Raw genomic sequence first — 25,224 nt, forward strand, 5'->3', positions numbered from 1 at the left:
ACAATTGGAGCTTGGACAGCTAGCTTATATGTATATAGCTGCTTGTCCAGATAAATGCAGATGTCTTGACCTCCAGCTGAATCCAGTCTTTGGTGTCCATAGTTCCAACTAGATTACCATGTTTACACATGGCTCGAGTTGGTACTTGTGCCCAAACTCCCTGACTGTATTCGACATTGGCGGGCACTCTGGCTTTATTCTGGAGTGTCCAGACTAACTCTGTAGGCAAGAAATTCATGCATGTTTAGCTCACTTCATGAAAATTAAAGTTTGCCCTTACAGATTCCTGGACCAGGCTCTAGAAACTCAAGCCAAGCTTGGGCATAGCAACCAAAGGGAGCAAGGACATAGCAGCTCTAAGTCTCTACAGCATGCCAAACGTTACAGTAAATAGCTATCTGTTTACATCAAACTTCAAAGCTTTAATAGTTTTGTCCTTCACACAAATCATAACTCCGTATAAAATCACAAACAAACCCGATGTAAATGCCAAAGCTCAGTACTTTCATGTGCTTTCCAGTTTATGGGCCTCAGCATGCTGCCACTAAAGTCAATGATAGCTGGTTCCACGAAGTATCTTTTACTGCACATCAGTGACATAGCAGAAGCAAGGAAATATATTCTAACATAACAAAGAACAGAAATGCTGCAAAAAACATATTTTAATGTTGCCACTAGGTTAACTCATATGAAATTTCTTTGCATCAGTTTTTAAATTTGCTCTGGGGTCTGAAGATCTCAGTATGCACTATTCACTCCTACCCTCACCAAGAAAAATAGCACAGTAAGTTCCTTCTTCTCCCTCAGTGCAATAGATTAAAGCATTTTACCTTTGACAATGTGTTCCAGAGATCATTTCTGGCTGCATTGCCATACTTGTGAATGGTTAAATAGTCCTACAGAAATAAAATAAAAATACAAATCAATATTACCATACACAAGCCAAATAGCTGGAGCTGTGAATCACTGCTATTATAAGTTACATCACATTAATGTTTGCATTTGTCAGAAATCTAGAAATATACAATATGTTCATCCTAAGGGAGTAAATAAACAGTTTCTTAAGCTAGTTTACAATGCAAAAATTGTTGCTAAAAATTTCATTCACAGCATACAATGCTCTTCCTCTTCTGTATAAATCAACCTATAAGCTAAATATTTTGCATATACATTTAAAATATTTGTCTAATCTCACAAGGGGATCCTCAGTAATTCTCAGCAATGAAAGGAGAAGCTGCTGGAACGGAGTTCCCATTGCTATTTTAGCAGGTCATTCTGCATCTAGTGTCAAAAAGTTTCTCACTTAGATAATAGCCAGATTTGTTACAAAAGATTTAACTGATCAATAGCCTACCTGAACTACAAACTCTTACCTAGGGAGATCCTGGTGCTTCAAAGTCAAAATACATCACACTGAGGCTGTAACAGGTTATCACAAAGGCTCTTCAGGACAGGGAGCAGTGGAAGAGGGGTGACGGGAACCCAGCTCTGTGCTTGTGCACAGGTACCTACATGTCTGTTTGCATGACATACATGACTCAAGATCTTGGGGGTTATAAACTGAATGCTTTCATCTATTCAGCCACAGTTTCAATGACTATTCTTCTCCCATAGCAAAGAGAAAGATAATGCCTGATAAGCTACCATCATATTAACTTAACTTCCCAAATTAATAGTTTAAGCATATGACCAGGCACAAAACACTTCCAACTTTCAACGATGTCTGGAGAGACAACACTGTTAGTTTCACACCATCCCATGTCCCTAGACAACAGCTCATTCAATTGCAGAAGTGAAATTCAGCAATGATTATTTGAATAACATACATTTCAAGGATATTGATTGGAAGAATTAAGTGAAAAAATACATCAGAGGTTGTAAATCAAAGGGTTCTCCTGCCTTCGAATTTCTACCATCTTCACTTAACACAATGGTAGGAGACAAACCCTAATTTACAGCACAATGATAAAACTGGGACAAATTTGCTGAGTCTGTTATCTGTACTTTGTGTGAAGTAGGATACTTTGGGAATAATTAGTATTTGGAAAGTAAATTTTCTGATACACAAATCATAGCACCTGTGACAGATTTAGCTTTTGTCAGACAGCTCATAGTACAAGCAGCAACTCCCTTTTAATCACAGGCTAGGAAGTCTAAATAAGAACACAGGCTCTAAATGCAGTGACAAGTCTTAACAATGTCATGAGACTAACTTGGAAAAAATACAATTTATACAGGCTGCACCTATTGCACACTGTGCTTCCATTTTGTCTAAAAATACAGAACCATTTAATGCACAGTGAAATATTCAATAGCTTTCAAAGCTAAAGAAGTTGAATTGCAAATTAAAAAGCTAAAATAGCAACAAACAAAAGTGGGACAAGGTAAATAAATAACAAGAAATATACGTGTGCATTCTAAGTGTTACTAGAAAATGCTGCGTGTATTTGTCCTTCTCAGAGTTGCTTCTGGAATTATTACATGGCAAAATAAAATGGGTGGGACACTTGAGGATTTAGTCCATCCAGACAATAATCCTGTTTACCAATCTACCATTCGACATTAAATATGACTTGTACATTTTGCATTCAGAAAGACTGAAAAGAGATTAAATGCTTCTGCCATTTGTTTGTTTTGGTTGATTTTGTTGTTGTTATTGTTTGATGGGTTTTTGTTTCTTTTGTTTTGTTTTTCCTCCCACTACACAGATTGGAAGGTTTAGATGTGGCTCATCGCTTATTTAAAAATCTATTATCCTCCAATCTAACTTGTTTATCACACAAAGGAAATCAAAAGGAAACCTAACATCTATAATGAGATTAAAAAAAAATACTATGATAAACACAAAATACAAGTACAGTCCTGGTACCACACAGCTTGATCATCCATTTTTTCATTATTTCATGAAAGTTGCATTGAGACCATATACAAAGCATCACACTAGGAGTGTTATCAAATACATACTACACAAAAAGCAGCCCTAAGAGCAACACAATGCATCTAAAATATGCTTCCAACAGTAAATCTACATTGCAATCCAAAATCTGAGTGCACTCTCTACTGGCACAAGAGCAAAAAGTTACTGTACCAGGTCCCATCAAACATCTCCATATAAGAGTATCCTGTTTTCAATAATAACCAGCAGCAGATATCTAGAAAGGGTACAAACCAGGACAAACACACAGAGATGCTTCATCAGTATGCTCCCCCATCATCCAGCACTTCATGGCATGGAATTCTGAGCAGATAAGTATCTTGTATTTAATAGTTATCTTCTGTGAATTTGGCCAGTTGCTTTCTGAATCCATATAAATGTTTAGCATTTCCTCACCTTATAAAAAAAGCATTTCCCACTTCAGTGATCTATTGTGTGAAGATACCTGTTTCAAACATCAGCCCGTCTGCTGGTTTCACCTGCTGCTGCCTAGTTCTGGCACCAGAAGACACAGTGCATTACTGTTCCCTCCTTTACTCTCCCCAGGTCACTCATGCTTTTACACATCTATATCATATGTGTCCTAACACCAGAGCTTGCTTTTATACTGAGACCACCACCAGACCCAACCACTCCCACCTATGTTGCAAAGTTCCATTTTGTTACCGCAGTCCAAGCTGTCAACTTCAAAGCTAGTTGGGTTTACCATGACCCAGCCTGAACTTTCATTACCAAATGAGCAGCCTCTCTTGAAGTACCTTTCATGGACAGGCACTCAACTTAAAAAGGAAGAGAAAAGGCTTATACATATCAGCATCAAATACATCCCAGGAAGTATTAAAATAGGAGCCAAAGACCTATACACACCTTGCTTGTCTGTTCTAAGGATGGAACAAGCGGGAATATAATCCATTTTTCCTCCTGGGGATGCATATCTAAGTCTTAAGTAGCTTGCAAAGGGGCAGAAGACATCTTCTCAATCACTGTAATTCTCCAGGGCAGAAATATTAGCCACCCTTTTGTCTTTACACTGAACAGAAAAAAAACCAAAGCAAACAGGAGAGAAATGCAAGCCATAGAACAGAAAGGGAGGATGACACTGAAAACACAGCTGCCTGAATCTCAGCTGCGCTCAGCACAGCTTCAAAGGAGGTAAAGTGACTTAAAGCCACTTTCTCATAAACACATATGCCCAGAACCATCTGGCTGCAAGGCTGCGTCCCATCATAAACTCGCAAGTCTATTACCTACAAAGGCTGTTCCATCAACTGGAGTATACTGGAGCACAAAGATATGCTTCAGCCACCTCCCTAACTTTCAGTTATAATCCTACAGAATATGTGAGGAGAAAAGATGGCATGAAAACCTCTTTAACAACCCAAGACTCAACATCACTCTTCTACCATTCCTCCCTTGTACTTCACTGAAATGCTGCCTCTAAACTCTGTCATGGGGAAATTAGAGAGTACACAGATCCTAGTGGACTGTCACTCAATATGAAGACTAATCAAATACACACGCAAAAATGATCAGTTGGTTTTACATTTTCTGCAAGCGTCCACCTGTATTACTCTTCTTAACATCTTGGCATTAAAACATACAGCCACTATTTGCTAAGAAAAATAATGGAATACGATCCCTTCACCTCATCCATAAAAAAAAAAAAATCAGACGATGTGGTTTTATGACATTTTAGTAATTTTCAAGATCAAATAATAATTTAAAAAAATCCAGAATCTGTCACAGTGTGAAAACAAAGTCCAGTTAGTGCACAACCAAAATCGAAGATCTTGCAAAAATTCCCAACAGATTTAGACTATAATGTAATGTTTTGGCAAACAGTAATCTTGATCCCTCAAAAAAAAAATAAGGGGCTCAATGCTTTTGAAATTATATATTTACTTGAATACTGAAGCGGATAGCTTGAACAGTAGTAGAAATAGGAGTACAGTGAAAAGTGCTAAAGGATTTTGAAATACATTTTCAGTAATACTGTACCGATTAAGCTTGCAGGCCCTTTAATGTATTAGATTTTTTTAAGAAAAGGAGATTATTTAAAAGGAAATAGTCTTTTATCCCTTTGCAATCTTAGTTCTCTCAGTGCTGCTAGGGACGGAGCCACTTGGTTCTGAAAAAAATGAACTACCCCACCATCAAAAAATGGTAACATAACTAATAAAAGGTAGTGACTGATAAATATAAAGAGGTTAAACAAGTGCAAAGTGGGAATATGTCTCCAATCATGTATCTTGCTTTCAGAGGAGACCTCAGATTTATAACTGGGAGATGAAACCTCGGTTCTAGGATCAAACTCCTCTCAGTTTATCTGTATGAAGTTGATTTTTGGCTGAAGGAACAGCTCCTGACTTATATGAGTGGTGCTGAGATCTGAAACAGATTAACATTGAATAACTTACTTTTTCTCCTAAAGATAACTGGGAAATTCCACTACATAACATGAGTGAGAAAAAGCAGTAGAATATTTTGGCATCAAATTCTTGTGGCTACATTCCTCTGAATGCCCTAATATCTCAGGGCTCAGGAAACCGCAGTCTTGCCTCTACCTCCCACTTTTGTAATTCATTCCTGCTCCTGGGTGCACATCCTCCTCCCTTCAGCCTTCTTCTTGTTGAGCAGTTTTATACATGACTGCTGTATCTCACCAAAGATTTAGAACTACTAATAAAAACGTTTAGCTCAGGTGGAAATCAGGCTCTAAGGCTCTGGCTATCAAATCCAGTGTGTTTGCTTTCTCTGAAATTTGTATACTTAACCTTAAGCCACCAGACACCACCCGACAGATGCTGACTCTCGGACTATTAACACACCACCTTTTTTCCCCCTTTCCTTCACTCTGCTAACATCAAAGCTGCTATAGCATATTATCTTGACATTGCCTGACATTTAAATAAAGCAAGCCTGGGCAAGTGTCAGAGAGAGGAAGGTACTGCATATGCTCGCAATGGTGAGTGACAAGAGGGAGTGAGAACCAGTAGTAAAGCACTACCAGCAAGCTACAAAGAGGTGGATTCCTGTAAGAGTGGAAGACTACTCAATAGAAAAGCTAAAATAGCCAACTAGGTTTGCAGCATTTTTCAGCTGTACAACAGACTAACCATTGAGACAGTGCTTTAAGGAAGAGAAGTGATCACCGTCCTGGCTAGGCAGTCAGACAATAAGGAGTAGGTAAATTCATCTTATTGGTCATTGTAAACACTACATAAGGCAAATTAGATGGGGGTTAACTCTATTTGTGTCAGAAATAATTTGTACCAGTGAGTCAAGCTGCAGAGCTACCTCCAAATTGAAATAACAGCTGTGATCAATCACTTACCAAAGCACTACTGCAAAACCAGCTAAGAAAAGCCTTGGAAACAGTTTTGAGGTCAGGTAAGCCAAGCAACTTCTTTACCTTCTACATCAGTTTTATATACTACATCAGTTTTAATATTAATACTAAGAGTGCCCAAAACTGCTTCCAGGCAGTCCTGCCAGAAACTGCCAACCTACAGAATACACCAGAGTCATGGAATATACTTTAACTTTCATGATTGAGTTCTACCAGAGGATCAAAAATGTTGATATCCTTCCTATACTTCAATCTACTATTGCACTAAAATGTGTTACCCCAACAAAAAAATCAAGTTACTCGCTGGCGAACAAGCCAAAAATTAAACTAACAAAAAAAGCGCATTTCAATCTAGGATAACAAAAACAGCACCAAAATAGTATTGAAACAGCAAGCGTGTAAGCAGTGTAAGGGCCATACCTGCAGTGTAGACAGTCCCCACCTAGTACTAAAATTATCACATCTCTTTTATATACAGACACAGCATCAAACGCATTCCTGTATTTCTCCTGCACTATAGCTTGATGATACTTTGGTGGTACAGCCACCAAACCTCTTCTTCCACAACCTCTGCTCCTCCTTATCCCCATCCCACTGTTTGTGAGACTGCTTTGCAAACTAGACATCAGAAATGGCCTGCGTAGGAAGTAAATTTATCATTCTGCACCAAGGATGGCCTCCTTTCCTTGATCAGGTACACTAAAAAGGAATCCAAACTCTTCCCGTGCTACAAATGAAGTGGCGCTGGGTGGCCATGCATGGATGGGAAGAAGCAGCTGAAGGTAGCATTGAGGAAAATAGAAGGCTGCCTTCCAGTGTCATCAGTGCCATCTCCAACTATGTGACAAGTATTATGTTAGAGACCAGACAGAAAGAAACACGGTGATTTCAGAAGACAGTTAACAGAAAGATTATCAATGTATCCCATTTGAGGGAAACAAAAAGTTTATTTTGAAGTTCATTTCTCTAAAGGAGATACTCCAGTGTGCAACTAATGGTTGATACTATCATTCCTCATCAATAAGCTGATTTTTACAGTGAATCAGTTATCTTTCATTAAACCTTACATATGAACACTGTAATTTGGAAATAAAGTAGACTAAATTCAGTGACTTCAAGTCACAATGAAAAAACTGTCATGAATTAAAGCACATGAAACTACAGTTAACTTCAGGTTTGAGTGTCTACACGGGGCTAAAATGAGGTTTAACTAATCCAACTACAATTCACACCTTTAGCTACATTGAATGAACTTTTGTGTGTCCATGTATAAACACAGCTTAAAACTTGTTTACTTGGCATTCAAAACAAAATTCTGAATTAGTATTTTACACAACTTTAAAAAAATCAAAGCATGTAGCTGCAAAGGATAATCTTTATTTTCTTATTATTTCAAATAATTCTACACTTACCAGTAGAGCTACCTGTTGAATCTCTTCCAAATAGAAACTTATTGACTAAAATGGTTTTAAGTGATTAGTAATTCTATCTCTTCATTTTCTAAAAGTTTTGTCCCTGTAAGATGTCCAGGCATGGTAGATAGGACTGGGTTTTTTTAAAAATTATTTTTTTAAACTTCTCAAAATCATTTTTGTCTTTTTCTTTAAATAATAACAACACAAAAGAATTCTTTTATCTGCTCCACATACAATTATACTTTCTCAACTGCTCATTTATCCAGACTGTATTTTTACCATTAGGTGCATTAAGCAATTAAAAATCCTTAAGAGCAAGTAACATGTTCGATGTTCCCAGTAATTCTGCCAAGGTACCACAGGAAAGCTGTGTTTAAAATGTCCACTGTCAGGAACTTCTTGGTTAATTTCTGGATTCAAACTCACAAGTAGGCAAAAAGAAGTTTAAAAAAGCCTGAGAGGTGTGCAGCATACTTCAGAGGCATCGTGCAAGAATTCACTTCAGTTGTGTTTTGCCTTCTCTTTGGGCTAGGATCTCAGTCAATGCATAAAATCCTAGAGAAAGAAATCAGTGGAATCCCATCAATGTACACCAGCTGAAGTTCCAGGCCTTTATTTTCAAAAGGTCTGTTTAGATTTTTTTCACATACGACAGTGATACAACGCTGACAATCATCAGCAACTGGAAAATATCCACTGTCTACATGTCATATCTGCAATTAAATCATTATATTCAAGCAGCAAGCTACAACCACTAATCAGGAAGAGCGATACTGGAACCATATATGGAAATAAATCTTAATTTTCTCTAGAGCAAATGATGCAGAATAGGCCACATAATTATAGTATTTTACTTCATCGTTTTTCCTTTGTAATTCATAATACTCCCATATGCTCTAACAATAATCAGATCAGCAGAACCGACATTTCTGGCATTGTATAGGTCGATGGGATTTTTAGCATTGATTTCAGTGGGAGAAGAATTAGGGCAATGTTGAGAGTATCTCATCCACGGTGTTGGAAGTGCAACATTCTTTTAGAGGATATGAAAGGATCTGCATCCTGTCCTACGCAGCGTGCAATCCAAGCTGAGACACAAGAGGAACTTTAAGAGAAAGGAGGCAAGAGCCATCATTAAGTCAATGGGACTGTTTTCTTCACTTGTACCTGCTTCTTGTTGATAGGAGTACTGCAAATCAGAAGTAACCCAACTGAAATCAATATGGTCCTGTCATTTTCATTCTAACACAATAAAGAATCAAACCTCAAACCACTGTAAGAAATGCAGTTTTGCAATTAATACATCTTCTGCATTGCAACTCAGTGAATCCAGTGCAAATGGGGCATCTAAATAAAACAGATTCAAAATTTGTACTCAGGCAAAATTCCAGCTACTTTAAAATGTTTCCTGCTTTGCTGGGAATCCTTACTAAAAGATCAGAATTATTAAATAGAGATGTTTATTTCCCTTGTAAAATTCAGCTTCACCTATTAGCTGTTAACACGAAGAGGAAGGTTCCATTTTGGAACACAGCAACAGCAATTGCAGTGTGGTGGCAAAACAGATTGCATACAAAGTCTAAAGGGAACAGTTAGAAGGTTTGCAGAGTTATTGCCTAGCACAGTCTGATACTATCTGCTGTGCAGTGAGACACCTGCTAGTATATTAAGCTTGGCTTTAAAGAAAAATGTATTTGATGTATTATTCGGTAGTGGTACTAAACTACTGAGCTAAGAACAAATCTTACAGAAATAAAGTACTCTTTGAAATTGAACTGCATATATTTGACTGAATTTGTACATTCATTTTAGTTCCGCCTTGCTTGGTTGTATAATACATGTGAATCTAAAACCAGATATTGCTCTCACTATATATATATATATTTTAACGCATACAAAAAATTATGGAATGTTTTCCAGAGATATTTGGATGGCACCTGCTAATTGTGACAGGTTGGCTTCTCATTCCTCTGCATTAACTTGAACTATGCCCAGGGATTGCTAACCAGGCTAAAAATCTCTGATGTACTTTTCTGCAATATTTTTTTCTATAGAAACCCCAGAATTAGAATTAAATTAATGTTACTTATTATGAAAAGTCATCATAATTCACTTGAGAAAACTTATCCTAAGTATGATTTGCATGTCACTGTATCTAGATCATAATGACCTGTGACATTTGTATAGTAACAATGAATAACAGATAGGAAAGCAGTAGCAGCAAAGCTTCAACTTTGCTATTATAGTAAGTTATCTGTTGCTTGTATCAATTGAGCAAATGTTTCTTTATGGTGCAAAAGACCATTATACAATACAGTCACTGAAGCTGCATTTAATTTTGCAAAATGAAGACACTTTAAAAATAATTAGCATTTACATCTGGCTATATGTTACTGTGTCTACCTAGCTACAGTAAATGAACCTTAAATGTATGTAAAGAAAGCAAGATGAAGGGAAAAGGGAAAGGGAAAGGGAAAGGGAAGGGGGAGAAGGAGGAGGAGGAGGAGGAGGAGGAGGAGGAGGAGGAGAAGGAGGAGGAGGAGGAGAAGGAGAAGGAGAAGGAGAAGAAAATTTTGACGATGGCCTGTTTTATCCTCTAGGGATTCAGGTTTTTTATGAATGTCCTCCACTGGGCTGAACAGAAGTAGATTTACTTAATTTCCAACATATATTAAGCATTAACTATGAGTTCAATCCTGCAGTCTTTGTGCTGGAAATATCCCCACTGACTTCTAAAGAGCTAATGGAAATTTTGATTGCACGAGAACAGCAGAATTGCACACAAAATGTATACTTCCAGAGCCCTGTAAAGTCCATTGTGCTGCCTCATAGCAACAGAGGCGGGGTTGCCACTGAGCTCCTATCAGGAAAACAGTATAATTTTATTCCAAAAGAAAACATTTTCTTAAATAGCCGCTCAGACTGCTGATGTTATCTGAGAATTCATACCTATCATTCTTCCTCTTAATAATTCCTATAATAAAAATGAAGGAGAAAATAGTCATAACTGAATTTCACATGCAATAAGAGAAGCTCACTGCAAAACGCCAAGTGAATAAGTATGTGGTACCTGTAATATGACTGATTGTAACACTGTCATAATGCGCAATCCTGTTCTGAGGAAACAAGTTAAGTAAATCGTGTGTATACTAATTGCTTTTCTTTTTGTAGGAAGCTTTAGCAATAGAGCAATAAAGCAACATTTTACCCTAGCTGAAGGACAGCATGACTTCCTCCTAACCAAGGCAACACTGACTGTAACCTTGCTCTGAACATGGGCACGGGGGACATTGTTGGCTATTGAGCATCAGCAGCACCTGCCATTCCATTATCACTCTTTATAACTCACCCTGCTGGGACCTCCAATGTGGCCAAAATGTAACTGTTTGACTGAAACAATATCTTCAAAAAGTCCATCTCAGACTGAACTCTTCTCCAAAATTTCAGTCAACACCAGAAAAAAAAAAAAAAGTCTGGAAAAATATAATCTTTTACTTTTTCTTGGCACTCCTTCCTTTGACAAGCTCTGCTGTCCCCACACACTGTAGCAGAATATAAAGGTCAGAAGGAACATGATCTTGTTTCAGGAATGTGCTTTTTTCCTAGCACTGATCAACTTCAGGTGACTGAGCAGCCAGAGAGTCCCTCTCTCTCCCTGTACCGACGGCTCACAGCTGCTTAAGCTTGGTGGGAGGTGAAGGCCCTGAAGCAGAAAGGCAAAAGCCCAGCTCTCTCCCCACATGGCAATCACTGACATGCAGAGGAGAAAACTGTCTGATCCAAATGCTCCGAGGACAAAAAGCAGAGCAGAAAGGATGGAAAGGAGTTAATATAACCAAACAGGAATATTCTGCTAATGCAACATTTAGGAAAAAAGGTCTCTCTGCACAGTATGTGTTATATCAGGCATAAACCACCAGCAGACACGACAGGTGGCTCCTGTAATTGTGGGTGCATTAAGTGCAGCTCTGCGGCCTGATTTGTAGCAGACCTGGACTCTGCGACTGAACCTGACATGAAGTCTGTTCTGAATATCTGAAACAGTTTATAATGCTAAAAACTTTGACAGAACATTTTCTTGTTTCTTGTGTTTCAAAATAGATACCAAAATTTCATGGATCTTTTTTATTTTCATCATGTTGTTCCAATTTCCCCCAAAATGTGCAGCCACACCACTCTCATTGATTTATTTCTTTATAGCAATGTTAATTGTAAGATTGACATTTTTGGAGGCCCACCTTGGTGCCCCTTGAGACTGAGCTGCAGCCACGCTGAGTGCTCACAGCTGATGATGAAGCCAGTGGAAGCTGTGCTTTAAACACATAAATTCTTCCAATCTGTAAGTGCTATAAGACACAGGGGAGACAAAAGTGCTGTACTGGGCGTCTCGTATTGCATACTCCACACTTGTGTAAATTTTAACTTAAATTTCTGTAGGTCTAGATCTCCCTTTATAAAATGAGGCTAGCACCGCCTCCTTCCCTTCCTATGAGGTTTATGTGTTCTGTTCACTGTTCGTGATGCACTTTGTGAACTGAACCAGAAATTGTCCTACATAGAAAACACTCGGCAACTGCAAAATTAAAAATCCTGGTTAAGGTACATACAAAAAGGAAAAACAATGCAAAGATAAAATTAGCATTTCTCAATAACTGTACATTTGAATTATGCATCTTTAATCACATTTTTTTCTTTAAAAAGAAGCATTTTGCTGTACACATAGTATACTCAAATCCTCATGGACCTAGAGGAAGGACTTCCATTTTTGGTAGTGATATCTGAGTCTGACCCTTACTATGCTGTACATCTTTACCACTTTCAAAGGAAAAAAAATACTCTGTCACTGCAACTTACAGAAGTTTCTTATGTAAACTTTTACTGACCTGTTTAAGCCATGGTGGAAAAAGCTACAGAAAAAGTCCATAACACCAAATTCATTTAACAAATGTAAACCTAAAATCCAGAGTCATGTAAATTAGAAGCATGAGAAATGCTGAGAGGCCAGAAAAGGTGAAAGATGTTATCAATCTCGTATGACGGTGATGTCAGCTCCTATGAGATTTTCTATGACTTCCTAGGTCCTGCTTTTAACATGCTCAAGTTATCTTGTTGACAGCTGTCAGTAGAAGTGAGACAGTTTAAAAAATAAAGGGATTTGTAGCAAGTAACTTAAGGACAGGTCGTAGCCGGTATGCCTATGGTGATACTTTGATGTTCACCAAGGTCATACACTCTCCGCTCTTCTAAACCACAGGAGAAAAGTACTTTACTCAACATCTGTTAGATGCACCAGCAAGGTGAGATGCAACACCAGAGGTACTACAGATGTAAAGATGTTCCTGCCTGGTGGCAAAAGTTACATCCTCCCACTGAGCAGAGGAAGACTCCAGGTAGTTCCGCGTGCACTGTGGATGCGTATACAGCATCGCAGCTCATTGCTCATTGCTTCACTGAGTCTGATCTATGGCACCTGAATTTTTTTGTTTTTGACAAAAAATCTATTAAGAAGTCTCTAATGATGTTTCATTTTAAAAAGCATATAGCTAATTGTTGTGAATTGGGAATAAAGATATAACAATTAGGCATGATAAAATGGCAACACTGAAACCTGTTCAATATACTATGTAAAAAATTGATTAGAAAATAATACTGTGGAAATAGATGAATATAATTCCTGTACTACTAGATTCTTGGACAGAAGTGGCAAACTGTATGGAAACTGGCACATTATAACTTTATTTTACACCTAGAAAGTTTCTGATAGTTTCACATTTACTGCCACAATTCAAACAGAACACAGACATGCACACAGGTGTCTAAAGAGCAGGAAAGACTAAGCAGTGTGGATAAAAGAAAGTCTAACTGGCCATCTTTATGATAGTAAAAAGTGATTGAAATCTGAACCTTGCTGTATTTAACAACCTGCACGTCACATTTCCCCAGACAGCTTCTCTGAAAGGTTCACTCATTTGTTTCAATACAGTGGCCACTCAACAGCACCAAAAAAGACAACTTATATCCAAAGTACTGTATGGAAATTCTTCTTCCAAATGTACAATGTGAAGCCTGAAGTACAAAAGCAGTTAATTTATGACAGAAGCAGAGATTCCCACAGTAACTAATTCAAGCTGCTGATGATGCACTAAATCAGAGTGAGTGATGAGCACATACATAGCAGCAAGTGAAGTTCAAAAGGATACAGATCTATGTGATCAATGAGCTGCCACATGGCAAATGAAATGCACTGTTGACAAACATACAGTAATAGAGATGAGGTTCCAAAATAATCAAACCAAATATAAGAAAAATTTAAATAAACCAGTGCGAATGTCTCATTACAGAGCTGGAGCTACCTATTTACACATCTAAGTACCAAACCTTCAAATCACTGGGCTTTCTCTCTGTAGTTAATATGAAAAAATATGCCTTGCAATAAAGAAGTAAAACCTTCCAGGAAATGTAATACAGTGACACCAGTCATGTGAGCAACCACCTATTTCAAGCACACAGATTAGGAACAACAGCCTACAGATGAAAATCTCAAACAAATAAAATATTATATTGCATATTACTGCCCTGAGTGATGACTGAATGATAAGGCCAACTTACAGCTTCTTCCTCTACCAATCTATGCAGTCCAGAAACATAATCAGAGCAAGTGGTGCTGACCAAGCCTCTTCATACTCTAACCACTGTTCTAGCTGATTAATGGCTTTTTGACTGAAAAGCAACATCACTTTGTAAGAAGAGTACTGGCATTCAGCGTTGTGCACCTCTTGAATTTCCCTAGAGAATAAGAAATGTTGCACATCATGAAAGATGTCAGGACTTTTAAAAAGAAAGAAATCACCTACTGTGATAAGGCTTTATTAGACATTTTCTACAAAAATAATAGCTGTGACTTTCTTCTATGCAAGTGTTACCAGCTGTGGCTATTACTGTCATTAAATTATTCATTACAGCTAATATAAATATGTCCTCCTTTGGTTTTGTCTATGGAGTGCTATGTGAAAAAAGTGAGAGAGTTCTGTCTTTGTTACTAAATCTTCTATTTGAAAATGTCACATGATTCAAGACATCACATGTCTTTAAAGGGCTTCCAGAAAATGGTAGCTTCACTAGGTAGCCTCTTGGCTGCAGTTTTATCATGGAACTTCCACACTACAATCCAATGGTCTTTCATAGTATATTTACCGTGATAGGAACAGGCTAGTTATTCTCAAGAGATATTAATCTCTCCAAACCCATTTACACTGTAAAACTGTGCATTTCTCCTACAATTTTACTTCCCTGCAGACTCTTCAATAGAACAGTTTGCTGAACTTTAGGGATCATGGGGACCTTTGTACCTTTGCTTCTGCTCATATTCAATGTTGCAGAACATCCAACAAAAAGCCCCACTCTCAACCTGCAACTTTTTTCTTCTCCTTTTTAACACATTTGATTGTTTTATTTGAAATGTATTTTTCTCCCCTGGGCTATCTTGATCTATTCTTCAAAAAATTCACCTGTCAGATGATAGCATGTAATTAGATTAAGAAAAAAAGGGATAATGAACAAAAAAGGTAGCTATCTCATTTGCTTCTTGCTATAAACCTTATCTTTTCCTCTCTGTAACCCAAAGGCTAGCGTATTGTTGTAGCATCTCATATAAAAGCTCTAATTCTGCAACTCTTATTTAGATCATGAATCATACCTTGATTTCAATGAAACCACAAACACTCGATGCAAACACAAATAAAGGGCTACTCATTTTGGCTTATGCTAGTGTAATAAGACTACAGGAATACTCTTTTTTTATAATCTGTGAAACACTTAAGGACATACCCAATACGCTGAAAAGAGCTGAAATAATAGTAATAACACTGATGTGCTCCATGTACTGAAGGCTAATGAAAAACAAAGCAAATCAGATAAAGTGAAGGTCCTTCAGAACCCAGTTACTCAGCAAGCCATTAGAATAGCCCAGGAGGAATGAACCATCAAGTACACTTTCAGAGTATTCGTTATTTGAAGAGATCTATAAATAGCAGTAAGACTTGAAAGGCCATTTAGTTGAACAGTAGAATTCCATGATAAAACTGGATTCAAGGCAACCTAATGATAAATCCCAAGTAATGGTAACAGGGCTAAAGAGCTAAAAACCCTAAATCAATACATGACAGAAAGGGTATATTAGTCCTCCCATTCCCCTTACTATTAGCAAAGCTAGCCTCCCAAATCTACAGTGCAAGAACACTATTTTGTTAGATCCACAAAACACAAAGAATTAAATGATTGACAGACATTTCCAATTGTATAACTATGAACAATCTTATGAACTTTATGTTTTATTTTGTTCAACTTGGAGACTTACACATGGAAAATCGCTATCTGGATTTCAAACAGTTTTTATAAAGGAAGTTAGAATGTCACCTTCCTACTGAACTGATGCCAAGACTTTTCACTAGCCAGATTTTCACAGCTAGATTTTTCATGGACTTTCATTAGCAAACAGAAGAGTTTCTATTTAGAGCAGAACCAGTGAGAAGCAGAAATAATAGGAAACCACTCAAATAAAAAAAACAAAGCTCCATTACAACTTTATGGTAATTATGATTATTTAATCCCTGTATAGCCCTCTTCTTTGATCTGAACTTTTTTCTAAATTTATTTCAGGACAACTAGCACACTGTTATTTCTCAGGCAAATGTAGAAGAAAATAGAAAAATGGGGATTGAGATATACATATTAAAAATATCTAAAATCCTGAGTGAAATGGGAAAAATTGCTATTGAATTTCCATATGACTTGACCTGTATAGGCAAAAGTTTCTGGCTGGAACATGGAATTTGCTGGATTAAGGACAGAAGTCTTATTGGCTTGAATGAGATGAGGGTTTTACCCTTGACATATACAAGATTTTATGAAGAAAACTTTTGATTTCAAGATTTCTTATCTGGATAAGAAGATTATCTAACTGATCTGACCTGGTCCTGATCCAACTGGGTCCTGTAAATAAGTTGTGCTGAAAACCCTGAACATCCTGTAAACTCTCCAAAAAGCTGTATTTCCCCAGCAGGTTTCCTTTCATTGACTATTGCATGCAACACACCTCTCTGACATAACCAATGCATTTATTTAACTTTTGTTTTATATTTTATCTCCTAATTTATTTTGGTTAGAGGTAGAATTATTCTGTTAAAAAATGACCTGATCCTAGACATGGTTTATTTAAATTTCAAAATGAAAAGCTTACTAAGAACAGATAAGATTGATTGCTCTTTCCATCTTAGCATAATTGTATTTCAGGTGAACATCAATTTACTTTAAAGGACACTTCTAAGTAGCAGGCTGCATCATACATAATTCATCAATCACAGCTGCCTGTAACATGATTTACTCAAGCAGATTTCAATGGGATAGAGGGAGTTGCATTGTTTTTTATGCTTTGGCTTGTTTGTTTTTAAATAGTTTACAAAACACTCATTTGTGCTGAATTATTGCTGAAAAGAGTTCATCCTTGGTAATCAGCATGCTGAATTTCTTTCTCTTTGTACAGAAATGTTACCTCTTAAAATTTATTTTAAAAGGCAGAGTGAGTTTTCAAAACATCATTAAGGCAGAGAGTGCTCCATGCTTATCAAAGGTAAAAATAAAGCTCAAGGAATTTGCTCTGGGGGAAGGGAAGGCAAAAACACATATCTGAAAAGCATTACTAGTTTTAGGGCTATGTATTTTCTAGCTGGTTTGACATTGGTTTTTATTATTTGTTATACCAGCACGCAAATGTAATTGAAGAGATGTTGCTCTTTCCTCAGCTAGCACTTCACGCAGTTGCCATACAGATAAAATGGCTTTTATGCAGCAATCTACACAAAATGGACACAAAACCATGTGCCAGTTAAAGTGCAATCGCTTGATACACCAAGAAATACAGGTGAAACTGAGGGGACCACAATGTGTGTTACATTGTTCAGCATCTTCCGTTAAATTCAGCTTCAGGGACATGTTCGTGCCTCACATGGTCCTGAAGTAAAGCAGCATTTCCACAAATAAATGCAAATATAGTTTAAAAAGTAAAAAAAGAGTGAGAGAAACTGCTAGAAATGCACACCTACACAAAGACAGAAATGCTTTTACTTACTTGTAAGCCCATTTGAAACACAGAGTGACCCATAAAGTTAGCCAACATTCGAATTAGAGCTGCACCCTGTGGGAAATAATAAAGAAAAAAAATGTTACCATTTTTGCATGTCAATATTACACAATTATAACAATCTGAAGTAGGCATTTCCATCCAATGCTGTCATCTTGGAAACTTATTTGTGCTGGAATGAAAGAGAGCGAGTGTAGATAATGCAGATGCTTACAAGGAAAAGTGAGGAAGTAGACTGATATTGTTAATATCCTGCTCCACATACTGAATAAGATGCAGGTCATAAAACACACTCTCTCCACTGCTGGAGCACGGATGTTGTCAGCTCCACAGCTGGTTGCCCCCAGCCCTTCTGTGCACTCACCAGAACTGGACAGTCTTAAATGAGGGCAAAAAAGAATGTCTGTGCTAAATTCTACCATAGTGACACAATATTTTTACCTTCATTATACTATTGTAAATCAGGATTTAGTGATACTACTTTCCTTTGTAGGAAACGTTATTTATCCAATAAGTAACTTGGGCAGGGCAACCCAGAACATCTGTAGCAGAACCAAAAATATATAAAAGAGATCAGTCAAAATCCTTAACGACATTCTTCCACTCATCACACATCACTTTTCCTACTCACTTGTTAGTATTCTAGGGCCCCCTTGTTCCTTTCTCACAGTTTAAATTTCACGTTGTAGCAACAGGCATATATTTACATAGGCACCTTAACTCTACTGATTTCTGTGAGAAGTAAGCAAGCAAATACATTCATATGATCTTGCCCACAGAGTCTTTTTCAATCCAGAGACCAAGAACTGTCAGACACACATAAAAAAAAGAATTATAAAATTCCTTTCACAGGTAACATTTAGCCACAGTGGATGGAACTATGGATAGCCCCTGCACACCAAACAAAATAAAAAAGCAATTATAGACGGAATAGGAGATCCAAAGCACAAAGGCAGGACTACTCTCTCAGGATCCATCTGTTTTCACAGCTACTTTAGAAGTACTTTCTACCAATTATTACCTTCAGGAAACCCAGAAGTCCTACTTACAGCTTCCAGAACAACAATGTGCTTGTCCCAGCTCTGCCACCTTCCCCACACTGGGAAAGCAAACGCGTTCTTGACTTACTTGCTGACGGACAGTATAGAAGAGGAGTGTGGAGAGAAGGAAAGGGATTCCAAAGAAAAAGCAGAAAACAGAAAACCAGAGAATTTTGAGGGAAAAAAGAACTGTCTTGGACAGAAGGAAGGAGAAATGGGAGCAAATGCAGCCCTTAGTGTGGGAGGGAAAGAAATGGGAAGAAGAAAAGACAGGAAACAAGTTATTTCAATCTTTCTTGCACAGAACAAAGAACAGCAATACTTTTGTAAGAAGAGCAGAAGCAACCAATACATTACCAGCTCTGGAAAGGAAAGGGAAAGTCAGCAAACCCTGGCACCCTGGAGATGAAGAGAAATGGGGTTGCAGGATTAAAAAGCAAGAGGTATGCAGAATAACTGGCATAAGGAAGAGGAGCTTACTGAAAAGAGAAGCTTGGATGATGACCCTAACCAGAGGGTTCTGGGAGACAAAGAAGGTATGTGCAGTAAGTTCAGTTACAGAAGCAATGGAACATATGGCGTTGAGGTCACCTGAATGGCCCAACATGCTAGCGTTTCCACTGCCTATTCACTAGGCATGCAGTGAACTAGATGAGAAGTCCAGAGGACCTAAACTTCCATACCTTCTGAAAGCTTCTCTGACTCAGACCTAAATCTACAGAAAAATCCTAAATCACAACAAATTTGCCCCGCTGCAGAGGATGCTCTTTGGAACCTGCCAGTGTAGTCACCTGAACACTCTGACATGCAACTGATCTGCTCTTCACTTCACTCTCGGGCCACTTCTGCTCTGCCAATACTTGTCCAACCAAGGAATGATGTATGGAGTCTTGATAAGTGAACCTGGCTTTCTTATAGGGCAGAATGGCCATTTATTAATGATATAAGTGCTTTCCTCTAGGCAGTGGATGACTCAGTACCTTGCCAAGAGGAAAAACACATTGGTTTAAGAGGTCTAGTGGAATGCCGTTCTTTCCTACTCAAAAAATGTACCTATGTTCCTGCCAGTGTAAAATCTGACTCACCTTAAGCCATTGTACCCCATCTTAATAAAAGTCTATCCAGATTAATAGACTGGATATTCAGTCAATGATTAATGGCACTACGTGGCTCTGGTGAAGCACTTTTCATTAGCAGATCTCATGAGTGCTTCGTAAGACACTGATATCAATATCCTACAAATTAAAGGGAAACTGAGGCACATGATAATGAAATAATTTGCCAAAGATCACCCAGCATGCCCCTCATATAACCTATGACACAGTCAAAGCTTCCTCAGCCTCAGCACTGCTGTAGGAAAGGAAGGCAGAACATATCAGCTACTCCATGGAAATTAACTGCACACACAGTCCTCTTCTGCAAAGTGCTCTTGGGAAAAAGCATGCTCATGGGCAATTATCCCATATTGGCTGAAGTGCTGTCAGTTTATGTTCTTTCTTTCCATGAAGAAACTTATTTGCACAATCACTCCACAGTAAAGACTATCCATTATTAAAATTAGGAGCAAAATTCCATTATATGTGATCTGAACTTGTCTTTGAAACATACAAAATGCAGAGCCACAGCTGAAGCATTGAGTCTAATTCTCTCCACGCCAACATAAAATAACGTGATTGCAACCCTGATCTCAGATGAAATGAAACCAATTTTTAAAGACTCACTCTTCTATGTTTTGATCCTGTGGTATCACAACAGGTCACACTTACTGTAAGTTAATTTAATTACCTGACATTGAATATTTCAATTTTATTATATCTGAATTCTTAAACTAAATGTTTCACTTGCAACTTGCATCCTGTAATCATTTCTTATAAGCAAGAAAGTACCAAATAGAATTTTCTTTAATAGGAGAAAAAAGTGAGTCTTAAGTATGAACCCATTAAAGTGTGACTACTGCATTCTACACAGTACTGTTACACAGGCTGGGATACATCTGACTAAATTCAGGTATCTGTAGCATCTGCGTCTACAATTACTTTAGTTGCCTAGATTTCCCTGGACAGCACCAGTCACTTTTGGGTGAACTTTATCTCATCTTAAAGTAGACTTCCAAACAGATCAGATGACTTGTACCCTAACAGCACCCCTCTGTTGTAATTCACACCAAAAGGAGCCTTGGGTGACGAGCTCATATGCACATATCTGCACCGCAGACATCTAAAGTGAGGTGAGATCAATTCAACTGCATCGTCCAAAAAGGTCATACAGAGACTGATTTCCCAGTCTGTTACAAAAGTTTTTTACTAGTAAGTAGTTCCCAAGTATTTCTGAATTGTGGAGATATAAAACTGGTGTGACACCATCTTTTTCTACACACAGAGTCATATAACAGATACCATATCTTGGTTTATTCAACATCGTCCTACCTTCATGTAAGAAAACCAGCAAAGGCAGGTCTTCAAGAGAAGGCCCTGAAGAGAGGGCAGTATGCTTGCTACCTGAAGGTGGATGTTCTGCACCAAGCAGACAGCAAAGAAAAGCACTTATAATAATGAACTGGTGAAGCAGTTGCAGTAAAGGGAACAGTGTAAAGATCACTAAACAAGCAGAGAGGATTACGCAGAAGCTAGGAGGCAAGGGGCCATGTGTGAAGAGATACAAATGAGCCATAAACTCATTCATTATTCTTCTAAGGACCAAAAACTACGTCGGTATTCCAAAAAATAGTCATGAGAGAAAAATGTTACCAACAAACACCAGAAACCATGAACTACAGCTGACTGTTGTGAGGGTGAAATTATCATTTTGTATATGCATTGGGATGGGGGAAGGAAAAGAGACCATATAAGGCTGACCCATACAAAGCAGAGCTCTTCCATCCTTCCCTTCCACCAAAGCTTATCATTCTTTCCTGGAATATTAACTTTTTCCTTTTGGTTCTGTTTTTGTGTGTTTTGTTGGTTTTGTTTTAACCATAGGACTGAAATTCACCTGACTAAATGTAGATACCTCTATTGTAGCTGTCTGATGCTTTCTCAGTTTTATACAGCTGAGCCAGCTGTCCGACTCCCTTTAAAGGCAATAGAGAGAGAAGTAAGCACTTCACATCATCCCAGTTCATCTCATCATCCAAATACATGCCTTTAAAATAGGACAGATTAATTTCACCCTGAAAGTGCCTGCTTATCTGCATTGATGATACAAGGAGGTTAGAGGACTAGACATTGCAGGAGTCTGTACAGTGAACAGCCCAAGTGAGATGACATGAATCACTCAACTTTATTCTGCAACTTACGGAGCAACCTTAGAAAATGTGAAAGTGTAAACAGTGCAAAAACACCTCCCCGAGTCTGTGAAGTCTGAGACAGCATCTGGCAGGCTCACCTATCCGTTTATCTCATGTAAAGCCAAATATCAGTAATAATAATCACACAGACCTCACTATATCTCTTCTTCACTGAATTTCCACCTTGTCATCCTTGCTTAGGAATGAAAGCTGTTTGTTTTGATTTCATTCAGAGCGATCCCTTTTGTGACATAAAAACTAAAATCAGGCAGTATCTTGGTATGTAGAACACCAACACGGTATCCAAGACCTAAGTGTGGAGCGAGGTACTAAGAAGAGGAGCATTGGACTACCATCAAAAATTACATAATTGAATTTATTTTAAAAAAATAGTATGTCAATTTTCAAAGATACCTCCACCATCTATTTTTGGTTTTTATTCTCTTATTTAAAAAAAAAAAAAAAAAAAAAAAAAGTAAAGGAAAAAAAAAAGAAAAAATACAGGTGATTTATTAACATTCTTCTGTTGTGCACCAGTCAGTTCAAAATCAGTCTTCATTTACATGTAATGGCATCGCTTGTTTTTCAAATACAATGGGACACAGATAGGAGGTCTACAGTTATTTTTCTGTATGCTTGTACCCTTGCAATTCAAGATTAGGCTTCACTTCTCTCTAGCTAAGGGAAATGTGAGTTACTCTATCCTCTACCTCAACGACACCAGATTTTATTCATATTATTGTTAAAAGAGTTATTATCAATAATAACTTCTTATAATCACCTTCATCTTCTATGACTAAAACAAGGCTCAGACCACATGCAGGCACTCACAAAGGTACCATTTTTTCCTAAAGAGCTCCTGATTTAGGATGACATTCAATACACAAAGTTTGAAGGCTACTAATATATACCTGACATATATTAGTATTCTTTTCTTTAATGAATCTGTCACATTACACATATATTAAATAGCTCCCTCACTAAACTACTTACTCTGAGCTATAAGCAAGGTGCCTTGTCAAAGACCTTTTGTAAATTCAGTGTCTACTGACTGCCTCCAAGAACTCCAGCTGATTAGTCAGACAGTATCTCCCTTTGCAGCAGCTACATCCAGGCAAGACCAACATATTTACCCATGTGCTCAGTTACTTCACTCTTTACACACTGAAGTCTCCACCTTGCTGGAGACTAAAGTCAAACTCATCAGTCTATACATTCCAGAACTTCTCCTGCAGCCCTTTCTGTACATTGCCCCCAGCAATTTTCTGGTACAGCAGACATTTGCCATTCGTAAGGACGGTCTATGCCCTATTGCCAGAAGTCTCGCAGCTCCACATCTGGTCACCTTCAGAACGTGCAGGTGGGTGCCACACAGCTCTGCAGACTTTCTAACAACTAACTCAGCTCTTTTAGTTAGGATTTCCCATATACCTACCTCAAATTGATAGTTTCTGCAACCTGTCTGATACAAAGAATAAACTGAGTATGGGAATCCATCCATTCTTCAGCAGGAAAATCCAATGCAAATAATTCATTGCATTTCTCTGCTATATTCTTAAAAATCTGAGTCCCCCTTCTACACCTTGGCCATAACATGGCCCACCACCAGTAACCCAGAGCCATAATAGCTGTATACACTCAAGACAAGCATTAACTACCTTAGCAGAATCACTTAAGATCACACAGAACCTTCCAAATTTTAATATGTTTTGAATAATAGTTGAAATGTATCTTCATGAAATGTGAAAGAGATTTTTTTTAGAACTGCAATTTTAATAAAAGCAGCATACAGGTTGGTTTTTTGTTGGGTTTTTTTGGGGTTTTTTTTTGAATGTTGCACATATTTTTTACAGTACTCTGTCACACAGAAGCCTAAGGGTATCCACGATCAAATGGATTCTTAAGTAAATAAGTATTTCATTCCAGTTCAAAGTTCCTTTATTTATTTCTCAAAATCTTAGATAATTCTGTGATTTTAAGTTCATTTCAAATATTGGAAGAGCATGTTCCCAAGCACTCACACAAAGAATGTACATTTGCACATTATTTTTGTAATGTGAACACTAGCCAACAAGTAATATCCAAGTCACGTTTTTCAAAACAATCATTCTTTGTTGGTACTAAGCAACCACAGCTGGATGCCCCATGAAATTTAGTTTATTGGGAAAAACACAGTGTGAATCAAAGCAAAAGAACAATGTACATCAAACATGTAGCAAAAATGTGACATTAAAAAAAGAACTCTTACATAACATTAAAAAACAAAATGAAATCTTTTGAATTCTGGAGAAATTTAACACAAAAAATATGTTTTGACTAAGTCATATCTGCAGAATTTACTCAAATGCAGACACAGAATAGTGTATATGCATGTAAATTAATTATTCAAAAACATGGTCAACTGAGTTGATGTGCCACATGACATGTAGTGCACTGAATTAACTGAATTGTCACCTCAGCACCTTAAAGAAGAGGACCAAGACATGGGAAAAGTCTGGCTGCAATGGCTGTTGAGCAACTGGAGTGACCTTAACCCAGGGGTGTCAAACTCATTTTCACTGGGTGCCACATCAGCCTCGCGGTTGTCTTCAAAGGGTCGAATGTAATTTCAGGACTGTATAAATGTAGAAGTAGTGAAAATGAGTTTGACATCCCTGCCTCAAGCAAATCAATGGACATGCCTTAGTTCTACTGCAAGAACAACTGAAAACTGGGTAATCGCTTTCAAATCCAGGAGTTGAGCTTAAATTGTGCTTCCTTAATCAAACATATTCACCATATGCTCTTGCTTTTTTTCCTTTTTCCCCAAGAGGAGCAGTCCAATCATTCCTCAGCTCCCACTCAGAAGGTCATGCTGAAATGTATTTTACCTTCCTTCCTTTGTAATCTGAACTGTTTTTCATGGCCTATGGCCTTACCCTGATAGTCGAGGAACAAGTGTGTCCTGTCCATGGCATCTGTTACAACATGGTACTGTGGCTAGCTCCTGAGAGACCGCTGCTAAAGTCCTTCTATTGAGCGCTAAAAGCAAAGATAATTGTAAAGCCTTCTCTGGAATTCT

General features: G+C 37.8%; 1 protein-coding gene across 1 annotated transcript in view; it reads right to left on the reverse strand.

The window, feature by feature from the left end:
- TRHDE (thyrotropin releasing hormone degrading enzyme) overlaps positions 1-25,224 on the reverse strand; it is a 205,435-nt gene that overhangs the window by 70,798 nt on the left and 109,413 nt on the right. The window contains exons 7-8 of the mRNA XM_065654127.1: positions 17,826-17,891; positions 831-896 (exon numbers count right to left, since the gene is read on the reverse strand). Coding sequence (XP_065510199.1) covers positions 831-896; positions 17,826-17,891 — 132 coding nt within the window. The remainder of the gene's footprint in view (positions 1-830; positions 897-17,825; positions 17,892-25,224) is intronic.

This window comes from Caloenas nicobarica, chromosome 1, assembly GCF_036013445.1.
Source record: "Caloenas nicobarica isolate bCalNic1 chromosome 1, bCalNic1.hap1, whole genome shotgun sequence".
NCBI classification, from domain to species: Eukaryota; Metazoa; Chordata; class Aves; order Columbiformes; family Columbidae; genus Caloenas; species Caloenas nicobarica.